The sequence below is a fragment of the Galeopterus variegatus genome, unplaced genomic scaffold (assembly GCF_000696425.1).
Source record: "Galeopterus variegatus unplaced genomic scaffold, G_variegatus-3.0.2 Scaffold3369, whole genome shotgun sequence".
In the NCBI taxonomy this organism is placed as follows: Eukaryota; Metazoa; Chordata; class Mammalia; order Dermoptera; family Cynocephalidae; genus Galeopterus; species Galeopterus variegatus.
Window position 1 is genome coordinate 101813 of NW_007729480.1, and position 19101 is coordinate 120913.

Below are 19101 nucleotides of genomic sequence, written 5' to 3' on the forward strand. Positions count from 1 at the left end.
AAAATAATTTTAAAAAATTTCTTTCCCCATCTCCTAAACTAAGAACAGTCAGAGCAGCATGTGCACTGTAACTTAACCGTCATACTACCGTTGGTTTGTTCTGGGAGGTTACTCTCAATTACAGCCCTTTGGCAGGACCTAAACTGACAGTCTTTGTGGTGACCTCTTGTGTGCTGGTTGGTCCTGCAGAGTTATCTAAGCAATCTTTCTGTCTGTTGATCTTCAGTGTCTCAGTTGTCCCTGTTGGATAATTGTCTGATTATAGATTTGGGGGGCTGGAAACTCTGTGAACTCTCTTAATAGTAAGTTTTGAAAAAGCTTGGGGTTAGCCATAATCTCACATCTTCCTTTTTAAACTTTCAGGAAAATAGTATATTACTGATGAGCAGCCTTCTTATAAAAGCCCTTCATAAAGTTTTTTTAAAATATTCAATCCTTTCTTAGTCTACTCATTGCCTCCTTAATATCCTCAGTTTCCTTTAGCTATTTTTAATCATGGTTCTCTGAAAAGGATGACATTTGGTTCTACCACATTACTGCATTTATGTTTTGTGTGTCCAAAAACTTTTGCTTATTTTATGCGTATAGTCTTTTGAATCAGATCTTTGGCAGTAAACATTTCTGGTAACTTTTAAAAACAGAAAGAGCTCTCAAGGGTAAGAATTCTGTGGTTTTGAGAGTTTTCCAGTTGGCTTATAAAAGACTGAATAAAGAAAAAACAGTATGTAATTCCTTCGATACAGCATTTTCTATGAGATTATGATAGATTATTTTGGAAGAAAATGGCATGATGCTTTCAGGGATGCACTTCCATAAGAAAAACTACTATAAGCTTAAGAACTTAACTAAGTAGATAATCTATAGGCAAAATATAAGTTTGTGGGTTTTTTTTTTCTCTTGAAAAAGCCTTTCTCGTTCATAAAGTGAATGCAAACTTTAATACTGGTNGTTAGACTTTTCATTCAGGAAGTGTGGCTATCAAGAGGACAGGCCAGTGATGGTAACCAGAGGAGACACAATGTCAAGGGACAATTTTTAGTGAATAGTCTCCAGTATATTCTGTAGGTTGCAGAAAGGGAGCCAAGAAGAAAAGAATACTAACGAGAGGGTAAAAATCAAAGGAATAAGGTCGTAGAGGTAACAGCAAGGTGTTGAAGGCAGGAGAGCTCATCCTCTGACATGGAAAGAAAGGAAGTGATTGTAGAGAAAAGCTGGTCACCAAACTAAGAAGATCAAAGACCAGAAGTTAGTTTGTGCCTCAAATCCAGTGTATTTTTCCACTAGATCATACCTTCCTCTAAGAGTTGCCTTTACAAAGTTGGGAAGGATCTTTTTTTGTGACCTTACAAATAAGCACATGGAGCAGGTGAGGGTTCTCTGGCCACTCCACGAACCATATATTAAGTTTGATTGAGTGGGATGGCAGGGTATTGGTGGTAGAAGGTTTTGCTTGTTGGTGTTTGGGGGCTTTGCTGACAAGTAGAGTCTAAGACCTAACAGATGAAATGAAGAATTGTAAGATGTTAAAGAGTCTTTGTGCTATAGCAGACAGTCCTGCACTTCCTCAAAAAGTTAAACACAATTGCCAAATGACCCAGCAATTCTGTTCCTAGATATATACCCAAGAGAGCTGAAAAGAGATACTCAAACAAAAATTGGTACACTAATCTTCATGACAGCATTATTCATAAGTAGCCAATAAAAGGGAAAGTACCCCTAATGTTCATCAACTTATGAACTGATAAAATATGGTGTATCCATACAATGAAGCCATGAAGAGGAATGGTACATGCTGCAACATGGATGAACCTTGAAAACACAATGCTAGGTGAAAGAAACCAGACTCAGAGGTCACGTAGTTTATAATCTCATTTACATGAAATGTGCGATAGGCAAATCCGTAAAGTTAGAAAGCACGTTAGTGGTTGCCAGGCACTTGGAAGAGGAGGAGGAACAGGGAGTGGCTGCCAACCACTAACGTGCTTTCTAACTTTACGGATTTGCCTATCGCACATTTCATGTAAATGAGATTATAAACTACGTGACCTCTGAGTCTGGTTTCTTTCACCTAGCATTGTGTTTTCAAGGTTCATCCATGTTGCAGCATGTACCATTCCTCTTCATGGCTTCATTGTATGGATACACCATATTTTATCAGTTCATAAGTTGATGAACATTAGGGTTACTTTCCCTTTTATTGGCTACTTATGAATAATGCTGTCATGAAGATTAGTGTACCAATTTTTGTTTGAGTATCTCTTTTCAGCTCTCTTGGGTATATATCTAGGAACAGAATTGCTGGGTCATTTGGCAATTGTGTTTAACTTTTTGAGGAAGTGCAGGACTGTCTGCTATAGCACAAAGACTCTTTAACATCTTACAATTCTTCATTTCATCTGTTAGGTCTTAGACTCTACTTGTCAGCAAAGCCCCCAAACACCAACAAGCAAAACCTTCTACCACCAATACCCTGCCATCCCACTCAATCAAACTTAATATATGGTTCGTGGAGTGGCCAGAGAACCCTCACCTGCTCCATGTGCTTATTTGTAAGGTCACAAAAAAAGATCCTTCCCAACTTTGTAAAGGCAACTCTTAGAGGAAGGTATGATCTAGTGGAAAAATACACTGGATTTGAGGCACAAACTAACTTCTGGTCTTTGATCTTCTTAGTTTGGTGACCAGCTTTTCTCTACAATCACTTCCTTTCTTTCCATGTCAGAGGATGAGCTCTCCTGCCTTCAACACCTTGCTGTTACCTCTAAGACCTTATTCCTTTGATTTTTACCCTCTCGTTAGTATTCTTTCCTTCTTGGCTCCCTTTCTGCAACCTACAGAATATACTGGAGACTATTCACTAAAAATTGTCCCTTGACATTGTGTCTCTTCTGGTTACCATCACTGGCCTGTCCTCTTGATAGCCACACTTCCTGAATGAAAAGTCTAACTGCTTAAATTGTGGCAAATTCTGTTCCCTTTTCAACACGCCACCATGCCTGTGGAAAATGGCATGATGCTTTCAGGGATGCACTTCCATAAGAAAAACTACTATAAGTTTAAGAACTTAACTAAGTAGATAATCTATAGGCAAAATATAAGTTTGTGGGGTTTTTTTTCTCTTGAAAAAGCCTTTCTCGTTCATAAAGTGAATGCAAACTTTAATACTGGTCCCTTGTTAACTAAAGTTATCTATTTTTTTACTATATGTTTAAATTCAGATTTGAGATATTTCATGTAACTGCATTTGATACTGATAGATTTCATTACTAGGCTTTAAATGACTCTTTTTCAGTTGAGTGTTAATAGAAGGGTAATAATTTTTTTTTTTTGTCTTTTGTCTTTTTCCGTGTCCGGCAACGGATCACAACCCTCAGTGTTGCCCCCGTACCGGACCGGGGACCGGCAACGGGATCGCAACCCTCGGTGTTGCTCCCGCACCTCGCTCAGCCAGTGAGCGGGAACCGGTCTGTATGTGGGATCCGAACCCTCGGGCGGGAACACCGCCGCGCTTCCCAAGCGGCGCACTTATCCAGTGCGCCACCAGGCCGGCCCAAGGGTCATAATTTTTTATTGAACCAATAACATTTTCTCATTGAGCTTTAGTTTCGTATTGATTGGTAAGTCAATAGTATTTTATGTTGGAAAATAAATTGTTATTTATTTTCTGTTGGAGAATGCACTGTGCTTCTCTAGTTACATTTCATTATTATATGGCTATAAAATAATGATGCATTTCATAATACATATCATTTGTTTTAGTGTAAGTTTTATATTTAACTTTTAGTAATCTTAAAAGGACTTTAATTTGGCTTTGGGCACTGAGTTTTTCTGTTTTTTGTAGCCTTTTCCTTTAGTCTCTTCTTCCCGGTGGTTGGTGAAAAGAGGAGAGTTGACAGCCTACGTGGAGGACACGGTGCTCTTCTCAAGAAGGATGTCCAAACAGCAAGTCTACTTCTTCCTTTTTAATGACGTGCTCATTGTCACCAAGAAGAAGAGGTAAGCCTCTGTCTGCTGTTGTTGGCTGGACATCCCAGGTTTAAAGTTCTGTAATTCAAGTTCCTGTTAGGGTGATGATCCTTTAAAAGCTTGAAATGTTAGATGTACAGTTTCTATACATTAAATCATAGTTGCTTTTTTTTTATTGGTTGTGAATATTCATGAGATACAAAGCTGAGTGTCACCCCTTGTGCCCATGATGTGTCGGCCAGATTCATACTGGCAGCATACCCATTACCACAAATTGCATTTGTACCCTGTGTTCACCACCCAATTATCCCCAGCCTCCCTCTCCTTCCTCCCTTCCCGCCCAACTCACTTTGTAGCCCATAGAATGTTCTTTCCCTCTGCAAGTTTAACGCACTACCGTGATCTTTCTTTCCTTCCTTCTTTCTCTCTTAGCTTCCACATATGAGTGAGCACATGCAGTATCTGTGCTTCGCTTATTTCACTCAACATAAGTTTCTCCAGGCTCATCCATGTTGTTGCAAATGGGAGTATTTTATTCTAACAGTTGCTTTTTTCCCCCCTCACCGAACTGCTTTTTATGGACATATACATTTGTATAGATATAGGTAGATAATATGTCTTAAAGGTTGAATTGTACTATAAAATTGTTTTTAATTATGGATATATTTTCATTTTTAAATGACCATGTAGAATTCATTAATATGGATGCTTTTTTGTCATTTGACCATTCCTAATTGATTAGCTTTATTTAATTTGTTCCGATTTCTTTTTTTTTTTGGTTCTCAACTTTTTTTAAAAAGGTAATTTATTATACGTATATGTGGGGTGTACAAAGTTGACTTTCAATAGTTTTGTACGATATGTGATGTCAGATCAGAACAGTTAGCTTATTCATCATTACAGTATGTAATCATTCTTTGTGTCCCTTACCCAGTTTCTCATTAATCCCTCTACCTCTCCCCTCTTCCTTCCCCTTTTCCACCTCTAATAACCACAGTTCTTTTGTCTCCTTCTAAAAGTTCAATGTATTGTTTCCTTCTTTCTCTCTCCCTGTCTCTCCTTATTGTTTATTTGTTTATTTATGGATTCGGCTCCCACTTATGAGTGGGGACATGCGGTATTTGTCTTTCTGTACCTGGATTGTTTCACTTGGAATAATTTTCTCCACATTCATCAGTGTTTCTGCAAATAGCAGAATTTCATTCTTTTTTATGACAGTAGTATTTCATTGTGTATATATACCACATTTTCCTTATCCAGTCATCCATCGATGGACATTTAGGTTGGTTCCATGTCTTGGCTATTGTAAATAGAGCTGGGATAAACATGAGAGTGCAGGTACCCCTTTTACATGATTATTTCCAATCCTCTGGGTATATACCCCGCAGTGAGATTGCTGGATCATATGGCAGTTCTATCTGTAGTTGTTTGAGGGACCTCCATACTGTTTTCCATAATGGCTGCACTAATTTACAGTCCTACCAACAGTGCAGAAGGGTTCCTGTTTCTCCATGTCCTCACCAGCATTTGTTTTCTGTATTTTTTATAATGGCCAGACTAACTGGGGTGAGGTGATATCTCAAAGTGGTTTTGATTTGCATTTCCCTGATGATTAGTGATGTTGAAAATATTTTAATGTACTTGTTGGTCATTTGTATGTCTTCCTTTGAGAAATGTCTATTTAGCTCCTTTGTCTCTTTTTTAAATTTGATTATCTGGCTTTTTTTGCTGTAAAGTTTGTTTGAGCTCTTTGTATATTCTGGATGTCTTTAATCCATTGTGAGTTGATTTTGGTATATGGTGAGAGGTACAGATCAAGTTTCATTCTTCTACACATGGACATCTGGTTTTCCCAGCACCATTTATTGAAGAGGCTGTACTTTCTGCATTGTATGCTCTTGATGCCCTTGTCAAAGATCAGTTGGCTATAAATACGTGGGTTGATTTCTGGGTTCTCTATTCTTTTCTATTGGTCCATATATGTGTGTTTTACACTAGTACCATGCTGTTTTGGTTACTATAGATTTGTAATGTAGTTTGAAGTCAGGAAGTGTAATGCTCCAACTTTGCTTTTTTTTTTGCTCAGGATTGCTTTGGCTATTTGGGGTCTTTTGTTGTTCCATATGAATGTTAGGATTGTTTTTTCTATTTCTGTGAAGAATATCATTGGTATTTTGATGGGGATCACAGTAAATCTGTAGATGGTTTTTTCACTACATTGATTCTTCCAATCCATGAGCAAGGAACATCTTTCCATCTTTTGGTGTCCTCTTTATAATTTTTTTCAGCAGTGATTTATAGTTATTATAGAGATCTTTCTCTTCCTTGGTTAGATTTATTCCTAGGTATTTTATTTTTTTGGCAACTATTGTAAATGGGCTTGCTTTCTTGATTTCTTTTTCTTCTAGTTTGTTGTTGGAGTATAAAAACACTACATCTGTGCTTTTAAAAAAAATTATCTGTACAGTTAAGACTTGGATCATTATCAGCATCATAATTCTAGCCAACTTCTATTGAGCTTTTACCACATGCAAGCCATTGTCCTAAGCATTTTACACATTTATATCATTCAGTTCTCATGATATCCCTGGGGAGGCAGTACTCTTATTATTCCCATTCAGTGTTTTCCAGAATTCTTCTGCCATAGAACCTTTGTGTAAAACAGATTAAAATTAGTCTGGTTGAGAACAGGCTGGGGACCAACTCCAGTGCTCCTTGCAATTTAATTTAAAACCCACTGCTCTAAATGATTGTTAGTCTAAAAAGCTCCCCCATCTAAAAGTATGAGGTGTTAGCCATACTCCCTTCTGACGGGAAGAAAGTAAATCAGTTGATTGACAGACTGTTTGTTGTTCTTACTTCAGACTGCTGGTCGTGTATTCTGGTTGTGTATTCATGTCCAGCTCTAGAGAGATATCCACAGAGAATACTGTAGAAGCCTTTTCGTTACAGTATTTCTTCTCTCAAACCATTCCCACTCTTAACACACACACACACACACACACACACACACACACACACACACACACACACACACACTGTCAGCTCTGCCTTTCTCTAGGGAACACTCTTTATTAAATGTACCTAGTACATGTAAGGTAGTAAAATATTTTCCTGCTGGTCCTACGTAAATACTTCATCTTTTCTAGAATGAGAACTTAGGGTAAAAACAAATCTGTGGTGTGTTATTTCCACATATGAAGGCAGGGTGGGCTGAACTGATGGTAGATGACAGGAGTGGGCATAGTTCATGGGTGAAATTCAGGCAAGGTGGAGAGAATCATAGAAACAGACCCTATGAAAATACAAAATAAATGTACAAATCTATCATGAAATTTTCACTTCAGTGCAACTTCTGAGTTGCTGACATTGTAGCTTGAAAATTCGAACTAAATTGGAACAGAGATTGAGCTTTTCTTTTTGCTCCTTTTAATCAGACCATATTATGAGTTGTGTCAGCTGCTTGGCTGTCTAGCTGAAGCAAAAATTTTGTGTGGTCTACACTGAAAAGCCATAATATGACTATGATAAATACAGAAAAATGCTGATAATTACTTTTCATACTCAGGAAAATGGTATTTCTGTATCTCCAAGGAGAAATTATCTTTCTTACCTGGGGTAGTATCAATAGTTCTAATAGCTAAGTAAATTTTATAAATAAAGATTGGAGAGAGATTATAATTTCTGTATTTTTATGTTTTGCTGGTTTCCAATGAGACAGCATGTTTCCTTGGCTTTCTTCAGGATGTTTTGTTTTTAGGGGATAGTGATTATATATGTCTCTTCAAATGCCAGAACTCTCGACTTTTGATATCTTCCAGCTGTTGAAATATTTGTTCTGTCTCAATGGATCAAAAGCCTTAACTAAACTTTTGATTTAAATGACAAAATATACAGTACATTGACAGTACAAAGCCAATTTTAGGTATAAATGTAGTTTTGATTATGATGACTTTGGTGACTTGATGAAAACATTAAGGGTATTTAAACCAGTACAGTGCTACTTTTATTCTTGAACTTGCACAGAACTACTCAATAAATACTTTTGAAAGTTAGAATTAAGGTACATGCTATTCCTACTTAGCAGTGTGCTTTGCCCTCCACAGGTAGTTTTGCCATTATATTTAATGTTGCTCTTCTAGCTGTTCTATATTTTTTTGTTCAGGTATATTTGAACTTGTATTATTAATAAAAGAAAGAGCAGGATATACAGCTCCAGTGCAGAGGGCAACCTTAGTATCAAACTTTGCTTTTACCAAAACTGAGGTTTTCTTGCCTTATCAATTAGTTCATCATATTTCTAGGGTGCTCTTAATTTAGGGAATCGCATTGGAGTCCCAACTTGTTTATGACCTCGATATGTGGTGAGGGTGACAAGCAGTCCACAGAAGCTTGACAAACAAGCCAGGTTAAAAATGTACAGAATGCACAGCCTTATTTACATGATAGCTTCAAGGAGGCAACTGCAAATACTTTGCATGCCAGAGGCAGCAGCAAGGGAGATACAGCAGTTTTGAGCAAGGCAATAATTTAATCTTGGCTACCAGGTAGAGATAAAGGATAATTACCTGCGCTGGCTCTTCAGGACTGATCCAACCACCCACTGCCTAATTATAATTCCAGGGTTCAGTCAAGGAGCTTAGCTGCTGGGTCTCCAGTGATTTTCAGCATCAGGGAGACTTCCCAGCTAGTGGGAGAGGCTGCTTGGGAGGACAGTTACTTTTCCTCCCCTGATCCAGACTGGCAGATGGTTTATGCTAAGCACTTTCCATAAATTGCTGGGGTATGTGGCCCCTCAGCTTTGCAGTGCATGTGTTACTGCTAGTGCTTGCAGAGCTCGGCTTGGTTAGTGGCCACAGGGCTGTCTTCGAAGACAGGAATTCCCACTTTTTTGGAATATTAAAAGAAAGTTTAAAATTTCCATTATACCATACTGGCCAGCCACCAAAATAAAATAAAATAAAATAAAATTTTTATTAGCTTTGGGCTGCTTGTGAGCCACTCTATTAATAGTCTGTTCTACCAGATTTCAAAAGGATACAGGATTAGTTTGAGTACTCTGGATGAGAAAGTGAATTGTTTGGTGACCAGAAGTTACTCGGGTACTACTAGAGCAGACTTCTTGACCTCAGCATGACTGATATTTTGGGCTTTGTTGTGGGGGTCTGTGATGTGCGATGTCGGAGTTTTAGTAGCATCCCTGGTCTCTACCCACTGTTTGCTACTAGCACCTGCCCCAAGTTGTGACAACCAAAAATGTCTTTAGACATTGCCTAATTTCCCCGGGAGGCAAAATCGCCCACAATTGAGAACCACTGTACTAGAGAGTGATGGGGGATTGTAAACCAGCTTTGCCTTCAGAGTAGTAAAGATGTGTAAGTCTATCAGACATGAAGCAGCAATAATAGTAATATTGTACTACAAAAGTAATAGATTGTCCAGTTGTGTATTAGTCCATTTCTGTGCTTATAACAGAAACACCTGAAACTGGGTAACTTGTAAGAAGATGAAATTTATTGCTTACAGAATTGGAGGCTGGAAAGTCCACAGTCCAGGGAACACTTCTGGTGCGGGCCTTGGTGGTGACTCTTCACAGTAACGCAAGGTGTCACATGGTGAAATGGCAGAAGCAAGAGAGAAATTAACCTCCTCACTCACTTGCTTTCCTTCTAAAGCCATCAGGACCACATCCATGACCACCATTAAATCATTAATGAATTAATCCATTCACTAGGGCATGGTCTTCCCAATCTAATTACCTCTTCAAGACCCCACCTTTCAATTACCATGATAGGATTTCCTACCCTCTTAGCACTATCATAGTGGAATTAAGTCTCAGTGAGCTTTGTGGGGACATCCAATCCCCAACAATTGTACTTATAAGTTAATGAGTTTGTGCCTAATAATAACTTATTAAAATTTCCTAATTACAGACTGCACCGACATGTACAACCATACAGGTTGAGAGTACTATTGTCCTTAGTTTAGAAATGCAAAAGTGGATACAAGACCTAAATAGGTTCAAATTCCCAAAAGACTTATTTTGTAAGGTGGTTAACTGTCATTCTCTTAACTGTTATTCTCATTCAGTGCCTTATGTCTGGCTTAGGTCTTCCTTCCCAATTTTTTCTGAAGCTAAAAACAGAGTTTCCTTCCTTGTATTAGTTTTCTACAGCTGCTGTATCAAAGTACCATAAAGTGGGTGGCTTACAACAGTAGGAATTTGTCATCTCACAGTTCTGGAGGCCAGAAGTTTAAAATTAGTGTGTTGGCAGGTCGGGCTCCCTCAGAAGGCTCTGAGAAAGAGTCCTTCCTCAACTCTTCCAACTCCTGCTGGCTCCTGGCATTCCTTGGCTTGTGGCAGTGTAACTCCAGTCTCTGCCAGTGTTTTTATCTGGCTACCTTCTCTCCTGTATCTGTGTGTCTCTAAATCTCCCTCTTTTTATAAGAACATCAGTTATTGGATTTAGGGCCCACTCTATTCCAGTATGACCTTCTCTTGATTACATCTGCAAAGACTTTTTATCCAAATAAGACCATGTTCAAGGTGCTGGCGGGTTAGAACTTCATTATGCTTTTTTGAAGGACACAGCTCAACCCATTACACTCCGTCAGCTAATCATTTCCTCACTTAATCACATAATTAAGAAATGTGCCATAATGTCTTAAGCTAGTTTTGGAACACATTTTTAAACATTAATTTATGCCATTTTTTGTGGATTTCCAAATGTCATCATGATCCTGTGACTTGAACACCTCTATTTGAGGGCCTCGTAGGTTGCCTTCATGTCCAAAACCTCTTCGTTCCCCAGGGTTTATTCCCTCATTAGTGAAAGTCACCTCCACCCACCTAGCTGCTCCCTGGTAACCCTCAAAGATTGCCTTGACTTTCCCTTTTCCTCACTGTGCTCCGTGTCTGGTCAGTTGCCAGTCTCCTAAGCAGCCCACAAAATTGGCTGCTCTCTTCTGACATTGCCACCACCCTTGCAGCAGCCACCTTGTGCTCTGCCTGTAAGACACATCTGACGGGACTCGTGCTGCTGCCCCTCCATCCATTTTATATTCCGCAGCTAGAGTGTGCTTTTTAAAAGACAAACCTACCCAGTTTGTCCCTTGCAGAAAGTCCTTCCGTGGTCGTACCTTGTACTTAGCATAAATGCCTCACTGAACACTACCTGCTCCCTTTTGCCCTTCTTGGAACTGCCCACCTTCTTAGCCACCAAGACCTGGCACGTGTTTTTCTCTCTGCCTGGAATGTTCTCCCTTCCTTCCCCCTCCAACCTCACCCCACCTCAAACCTCACTCCACCTCAAACCTTTTCTAGGAAAAGTCTTTATCCTTTAGGTCTTACATTAATTGTCACATCTACTGGGAGTTATTATCCAACTCTCTAGAGTGGATTCTTCTCTGTGGTGCCGTAAACTATATACCTCCATTGCCATGCAATTGATGTGAATTGTGTGCTAATGTCTGTCTTTTTGCCCTTTGTATACCCAGTGCATAGCCAAGTACCTTGACCTGTAATGCTCATTTTAAAAATATTTGTTGAATGTGAACCAAACATGTAGACAGTTAAATATAAACATTTTGAATGAATGCATTATTCTGTGGGCAGATTCCCCCCTCCCATCCTACTCTCATGCTAAAATTTCCCTGAATTCTCTTTTATTTTTAAAAGATATGAAATTTTTGTGTTCTATTCCATTATATGGTCATTTTTTAAAAAAATTTTCTTATTAGCACGTTCATTGTTATAAATCATACTTATTCTTTATGCCCCTTATCCAGTATCTCCCCTTCCCCTTCCTCCCCTCTCTTATTCCAATGTTGGTTTGTTGCCTAGATGATCTGTCCAGTATGAGACAAGTGTGATCACTTCCTCTTATTATCATAAACAGACACTTCTTCTATTACTCTGGAGTGTGCTTTATGGAAAGAGAGGACCTCTACTTCTTTTTTTTTCTTCTTTTTTGTCTCTGCTGGTGCCTCTCCTTGTGTCAATGCAGTTCAGTGTCTGATGTGCCATCTGTACAGTGGCTGTCACTGCTGCTATAGAGACTAGCCCTTTTCTGGCAGCCATGGCAACTGCAGTGGCTATGGTGGGCCACCCACATGGAAATGGTTTTTCTGGTGTGCTCTTTACCTGGTTGTGGCTCGGTTTGTCTTCCCCCGGCTCCATGCCTCAGGCCCCTAGTGGGGCCCCAGGACAGTGGCAGCAGCTTGCCTGGTTGCAGCTGGGTCATTTTTTAAATAAACTTTTTTTTATGCTGAAAAAATGTATATTTATAATTAGCCAGCTGGACTCAGTTTGGGTGATTTTGTTGGCAACATCCAAGCATCATAGTCGGGAGCCAATTGTATGTATGTCATCTTCTCTCCATCAGTCCTGATCAGGGTGTTGGCTTTGGCTGCAACAGTGTCGTGGAGCTTCGTCACAGTGTGTTTGGTCTGGTGCTTATTGGCCTTGACATCCACAGTGACACGAGTGTGTGTTGTCTTCCTTCTTCTTTATGGTCCACTCAGCATTCGGGGTGAACTTGATGACAGCATAGTGGTCAAGCTTGCGTCTCCTAAGGACTCTCTTCTGAGAATATTTGGGCTACTTTTAGAGCTGCAGCGTGTTAGGCCACTGGAAGGTGGTGATGTGTGGGTGGATCTTCTCTTTACTGTGGCTGTGGACACGGTTCAGCACTGCCTCTGTGGCCTCCAAAGCCTTTGCTTTGGCTTAGGCTTTGGAAAGGACAGGGGCTTCCTTCTTCTCTTTTTGCACCATCTTCATGAAAAGATAAATAAACATTTCTAATTATTTAGTTTTGGCAAAAGCAAATCTGGAACTTTGTGATCATGTGGCTTCTCACATCCTCTGGAGTTTGACCCATATACTTATCTATAAATGTCACATAACCTCAACTGAAAAAACATCCCAGACTAGTTACAAAACTGCTTTGTAGAGGAAGCAATTTGTTGCTTGCTTTTATTTTGTGTTATTGTACCAACTAATGTTTTGGGCTGCAAGTAAAAGTGTACTCATATGAAAGGGTTTAAGTAATAAAAATGTTGAAATTTCATTTTTATTCTCTCTCTCTTTCTCTCTCTCTCTCTCTCTCCCTCTCATACACACACACCAAGAAGTCAAGTGAGTCTGGGAAACCCTACATTCTCTGTTCCTCTTTGGGAGATTCACTGTTGGATCATTTAGGCAAGTTTTTGGCTGCAGGTAACAGAATTCCCAAATAACAGTGGTTCAGCAATAAAGAAATGTGCTTCTCTCACAACACATGAAGACTGAGAGTGGGCAGTGCAGTTCCAGCAGTCACTCAGACCCTGCCCCTCTCTAGTCTTCAGCTGCACTGTGCTCTGAGCTCACTTTTTGCCCCATGCATGTAGCTTCATGGTTACAGATGGCTCCTGCAGGTCCAAGCATCATGATTTCATTCAAAGACATGAGAGAGGTGAGGGTGAGGAACAGAGACTGCCCAAAGGGGGCTTTCGTCAAGTGCATTTTCTTTTTTATTGGCAGAGGGAAACCTTTCCCAGACAGTTCCCAGAAGACTTCCTGTACTTCATGTTCATTCTTGGGTCACAAGAATTCTCATTGTAAGGGAGGCTGGGAAAACAATTGCATGAAAAGGGGAATGGAAGAGCCGTGCATCTCCTGCAGATGGGCGTGAGGACTTGATGGACAGGAAGCAGGAGAGGATGGTGGCTGACGAGATAATAGCAGGTTCCAGCCACAGCTATGAAAACCCCTTTTCCACAGAACACCTGTTAACATATGAGTAGTTTGGGAAAAAGCAAGAGCTATTTAAAAGTACAGCTGACCCTTGAACAACAAGAGGGTTAAGGGTGCCAACCCTCCACACAGTCGAAAATTCACATATAACTTTGATTCCTTCCGTATTTAACTGATAGCCTATTGTTGACCAGAAGCTTTACCGATAACATAACAGTCATTTAACACATAGTTTGTATGTTGTAGGTATTGTATACTGTGTTCTTACAATAAAGTAAGCTAGAGGAAAAAACAAGCTAGAGAAAAGAAATCTCCAAAAAAGTTTTCATTTTATTTATTGAAAAAAATCTGCATGTAAGTGGACCCATGCAGTTCAAACCCATGTTGATCACAAATCAAAGGTACTGACACCTGGCCTTTAGGATAAATGGGGTGGGGGCATTAGTTTCAAAGGAGACGTAAGTAATTGGAGATCTAGAATCACTTCCTTTCTTGGCTGGTGTTCATCATCCAACTGTGGTTCATGTGAGTATCTTGTTGGTCATGACTGTTTGCTCCCACAGTCCAGGTGTGCCCTTCAGAACATTAGAGCATGTGATGGATGAGCCTGGTCTGTGCATTGGGCACAATAACAAAAGAATGCTGAATCTAGTCTGGTTTTATCTGTCACAGTAAATGTTCTGTATTCTTCTCAGTTCTCTGTGCCAAATGATCTAGCCATGGTGTTTTCAGATATTCTTTGTAGTTAGATCAGTAGTAACAGTACTACTGATGATGAGAGTCTATATTATTGAGCACATACAGTGTGCTGTTCATTGGGCTCAGAGTGCATATGCAACATATCATTGAATTACTATAGTTACCTAGTATTATGTCCATTTTACAGATGGAGACACTGAGGAAGAAAGAAACAAAATATGTTTCTCAAGGTCTCTCAGCAGAGACAGGATTCTTATCTGAGTCTCTGATTCCAGAGGCTCAATTTCTTTGTGTTCACTACTTCTTGATTTCATTTTTCTAGAATATTATCACCTTTTCCCTTATCCTGTAATATCACTGGCAAAAATAGCTAGAAACTCATATCTTTTTTGTTTTGAGAAAAACTTTCTCCAAAGCAAGTTTTTGTTAAGAGAGTATTTTTTATAGTTTTACTGGTTGTAGGAGAAAAACTAGAACCAGTACCAAATTGTATTTGCAAGCTTTCCTCTACCCTTTAGCTAATCTAGTGGCAGAATCTGGGGAAGCATTTCCCTTTCTTATATTTCCTTCCTGCAGACATTTAAGACAGTGTATTTCCACTTCCCGATTCCTGGTCCCATAAGTACTGTGTACTCATACGTTGACATAACTTGAGCTCTATGACACATTACAAGTCCTCAGGTTTTATAAAGAGGATTTTCTGTAGTGGAATACTACCAGGTCATTATCATAAGGCCAGGGGCTTAAGTTAGAATTTGCATTTTCCCAAGTAGTTTGGGTGCTCAGTGGCTTAAAGCTGTGACCTGGAAAGGGTCATGACCTGGTTTGGTCTCATTTTAAGTTTTGCCAAGGGAATGCTCTTTCCCATTATAGAAAGCTGAAGTCACCTGACGTTATCTGTCTTCCTCGGCAGAATAAACCCCTTCCTTGGGAAATTAACTTTAAGAGTATCGTGGATAAAGGAAAGGCAGTAAGACTCAGATTCAAATCTCTTATTCCTGGAACGTAAAACTTGGATTATTTCTGATCCTTGTGGCATTGGGTTCTAAATTCAAGATGGCGAGATGGGGTGGGAGAGAAACAACAGCCCCATTTCTTTTTCCTCCTCCTTTTTTCTTCCCACTGTCGTATGCACCCTGATTCCTCTGACCTTGTGAGATATTGTTTCCTCCTAGTCTATCAAGAGAGTTGACATCACCATTCAGTGTTGGAAGCTGCCACTACTGAGAATGTTGATACCTGGAGTCAAAAAGAACTGGGATCAAATCCTAGCCATGTGACCTTGGGCAAGTTACTTTTAATCTCTCAGAGCCTCAGCTTTCTCATCTGTAAAACTAGGATAATAATGTCATCTTCGTAATGAGTCTCTGTGAGAATTCAATGAGATATGTACATGAAGCTGTAACTGCAGTGAATAGTCCCTGCTAAGTAATTGACTCGTGCTATCGTTATTTTATTTTAGTATTGTGTTTCTTCTTTCTAGAGATCCTGCCATAAATCAAATTATTGCCCTTCTACTTCTAGAATATTTTATTGTTTAAAAAAATGGTTTCAAATGACCTTCATGCCATTGCTCCACAGCTGACAGTTGTGGCACATTCTGGGACCAGACCTGAATTTATGGCCTCCGAAATAAGAACGGTTTAGAAGTAAATGCTTTAGCTCCATGCTTTTCCCTTGTTATCAAGCCCACTCAGACAGCGAGTGAGGGATAGTTGTTGATCTGCTTTTATTCTTTTATAAATTGGTGTGAATCATGTGTACACTTTGTAGTAGCAATTTCCTTGCAGCACCCCTTACAACTGATTAAGAGACACTATAACATTGTGGCTGAAAAAAAGTGAATTAGGGTGTATTTTCCCTTTTCATTGAAGGAAGACAGCGGTGGTAAGCCTGAATAGGAGTGTGGGTTTGCGCCTGTAACCTTGCCACCTACTTGAGCAGCTGCCTACATGCTCTTGAGAGCTTGCTGAGTTCTGGTTATCCCGGGGAGAAAGCTTCAGTGAGTGATCACAGCCTCTCGGAGCTGGCTGTCCCCAGATTGTCAAGGTTGATGGGTTCAGGGCATCCCAGGGGCAGCTGTGGAGGTGCTGGGCTGTGAAATCTGGTATTCTGTGGTGACAGGGATGGGGGTTTCTGGTCCTGTTGGGGATCATTGGCCATCTTTCTTGGTGGCAGTGAATCACAACAGATCCTTATCACAACAGATCCGACGAATGTGATCCTCATCTCTACTATTTGTTATATTCTTGACAATGAACAGGAAGTGTGTGGCATGTTTGTTAATTTTCAGAATTATTTTGAGGAACTGAGCAAGTACGGCTGTTTGAAATCAGTCTCTGGATAAATATTGTGCGTTGTTTTGCTGGTCAGAGAGCTTGCCAACTTATGAAATTTCTTGACATGGGTATTTAGCTCTAATTATGCTTAGTCCTCTTGCCCATTTGCAAAGCACATATAATTATCAGGCTTTTAACAAAATGTCAGGCAATTTAAATGGATGGTGTTCTGTTAAAAAAGTTTAAAGTAAGAGCTAACATTTTCTGGGCATTTACTGTAAATCGAGTGTGATTGTAAATGCTTTACACACAATGAGGTAATAAATGTATTATCTCATTTAATCCTCACGACAATCCAGTGAGGCTGGAATTGTTACCCCCATTTTACAGATGAGAAAACTGAAGCACAGAGAGGATCAGTAACTTGCTCGAGCTCACAAAGCGAATGAGTGATAGAACTGGGATCCTTACCAAACATTCCAAATCAAGTCTGTACTCCTACCTGCTATACTGTACTTGTATATTATTCCACAAAAACTTGTTAGTATAATTCTAAAATCAAGCTTTCAGGTTGAAGTCAGTCTCGGTCAGGTAAAAAAGTGTTTCCACCCCTTAACTTGAAACACATTTTAGCATAGTCCAATGTCCTCCATCCCAGCAATGTTTGACTAGATTATTTTTATTCCACTTAAGCACAAGATTAAGTGTGGGGATTTAGGAATCATGTTTTAGAAGGAAAAGGGAAACAAGTTGAAATCTGCAGAGAAAGAGTTCTGAGACGTGTCTCGGAGGAAAGTAGGAAGAATTTCCTTTGATCTCATAAACCCCAGGGCTCCTGTGTATCAGCACTTCTGGAAGAACCACTGAATCCCTCAGATTTAATGCAACAGGGTCTAGAAAAAAATCTTGGAGAACAGCCCTGAAGAAAGATAACTTAGAAATGTCACAGGAAGGCATTAGGAGAAGAAGGTAGAGTTTCAGGATGTCACAGCTGCTCAGTGTCATCAAACTCTTTATTTTTTATTTTTAAGTCAGATTTATTGAGGTATAATTTACATATGGTAAAATATACCCCTTTTTAAAGTGTATAATTCTATGAGTTTGGACAAATGCATATAATAGCATAAACACCACGATGATCAAGATACAGAAGGTTTCTGTCACCCCAAAAAGTTCTCTCGAAGCCCTTACCATCAGTCCCTCTCTACTCCCACCTCTTGGCAACCACTGATTTGTTTTCTGTCATTGTAGTTTTGCCTTTTCCAGAATGGCACATAAGTGGAATCATACAGCATGTGGAATTTAACATCATCAAATTCTGTATAGATATCAATGAAAAATAATGGTGAAATCCAGATTATTGGACTTGGTGGGGTGTTGGGGCACGATGACCTTAGGGAGCCATTTCACTGACATATAAGCACAGGGGTCTGAGAAAATGCAGACAGCTGCTACCTCAGGAGACATTTGTCTTGGCACCCGCAGATTCTAGTAAAGGTTTTTTCAGGACGGGGAAGCTGTGTGGATGTTTTAAACAAAACCGATTGAGAAGGAGCTACTGAATAGGTAAAACATAAATGTCACTATCTTGAGGATATATGCCAAAAAATCATTGTGTTTTGTTTTGGATAAATGTTGATAGCATCTTTTCTTTTAAACTTAATTTAACTCTTACAAAAGGAAGAATTGGAAGTGCTGCTTGTGTTTCCATCTGTCAGATCTGGGCTACAAGAGAGTTCTGGAACAATGCAAGGTGGTATGTGAGACTTACAGTTGGGGCTGACAGCAGTGGGTCGTGGGAAAGCTGGCCTTTGCAGTCTGACCTTTCCCCTTGCTTCCCCATCTCCATCTTCTCGTTCACACACCTGGGTCTGTCTTGGTCAGTTAGCCTATTTCCCACTCCTGCTCAGCGTTGTTAAGTACCTAAGATGTTTGCTAATAAGGGATAAGGTGGGAACTCTTTCTAAGGTGCATGTGTGCTTAGAAGCAGCTCCCCGATCACAAGGCAGACCGCACAGGTCTGTGTCCAACAGAAAGACCTGTCCTGCCACCCACCTCTTTTTCATGACTTCTGTGTGCCCAGAGTTTGGATTCAAGGAAATATTCTGGTTCAAGGAGTAAGACTAGGATTAAATTTTTTTTCCAGATGTTTTCTCAAATGTCTCAATATTGTTTATTTTAAGATGTTTGCTAATAAGGGACAAGTTGGGAACTCTTTCTAAGGTGCATGTGTGCTTAGAAGCAGCTCCCCGATCACAAGGCAGACCGCACAGGTCTGTGTCCAGCAGAAAGACCTGTCCTGCCACCCACCTCTTTTTCATGACTTCTGTGTGCCCAGAGCTTGGATTCAAGGAAATATTCTCGTTCAAGGAGTAAGACTAGGATTAAATTTTTTTTCCAGATGTTTTCTCAAATGTCTCAATA

At 39.7% G+C, this 19101-nt stretch overlaps 1 protein-coding gene across 1 annotated transcript in view; it reads left to right on the plus strand.

Moving 5' to 3' along the window:
• ARHGEF26 (Rho guanine nucleotide exchange factor (GEF) 26) overlaps positions 1 to 19101 on the plus strand; it is a 126268-nt gene that overhangs the window by 81592 nt on the left and 25575 nt on the right. Inside the window, exon 11 of the mRNA XM_008584772.1 lies at positions 3842 to 3996. Coding sequence (XP_008582994.1) covers positions 3842 to 3996 — 155 coding nt within the window. The remainder of the gene's footprint in view (positions 1 to 3841; positions 3997 to 19101) is intronic.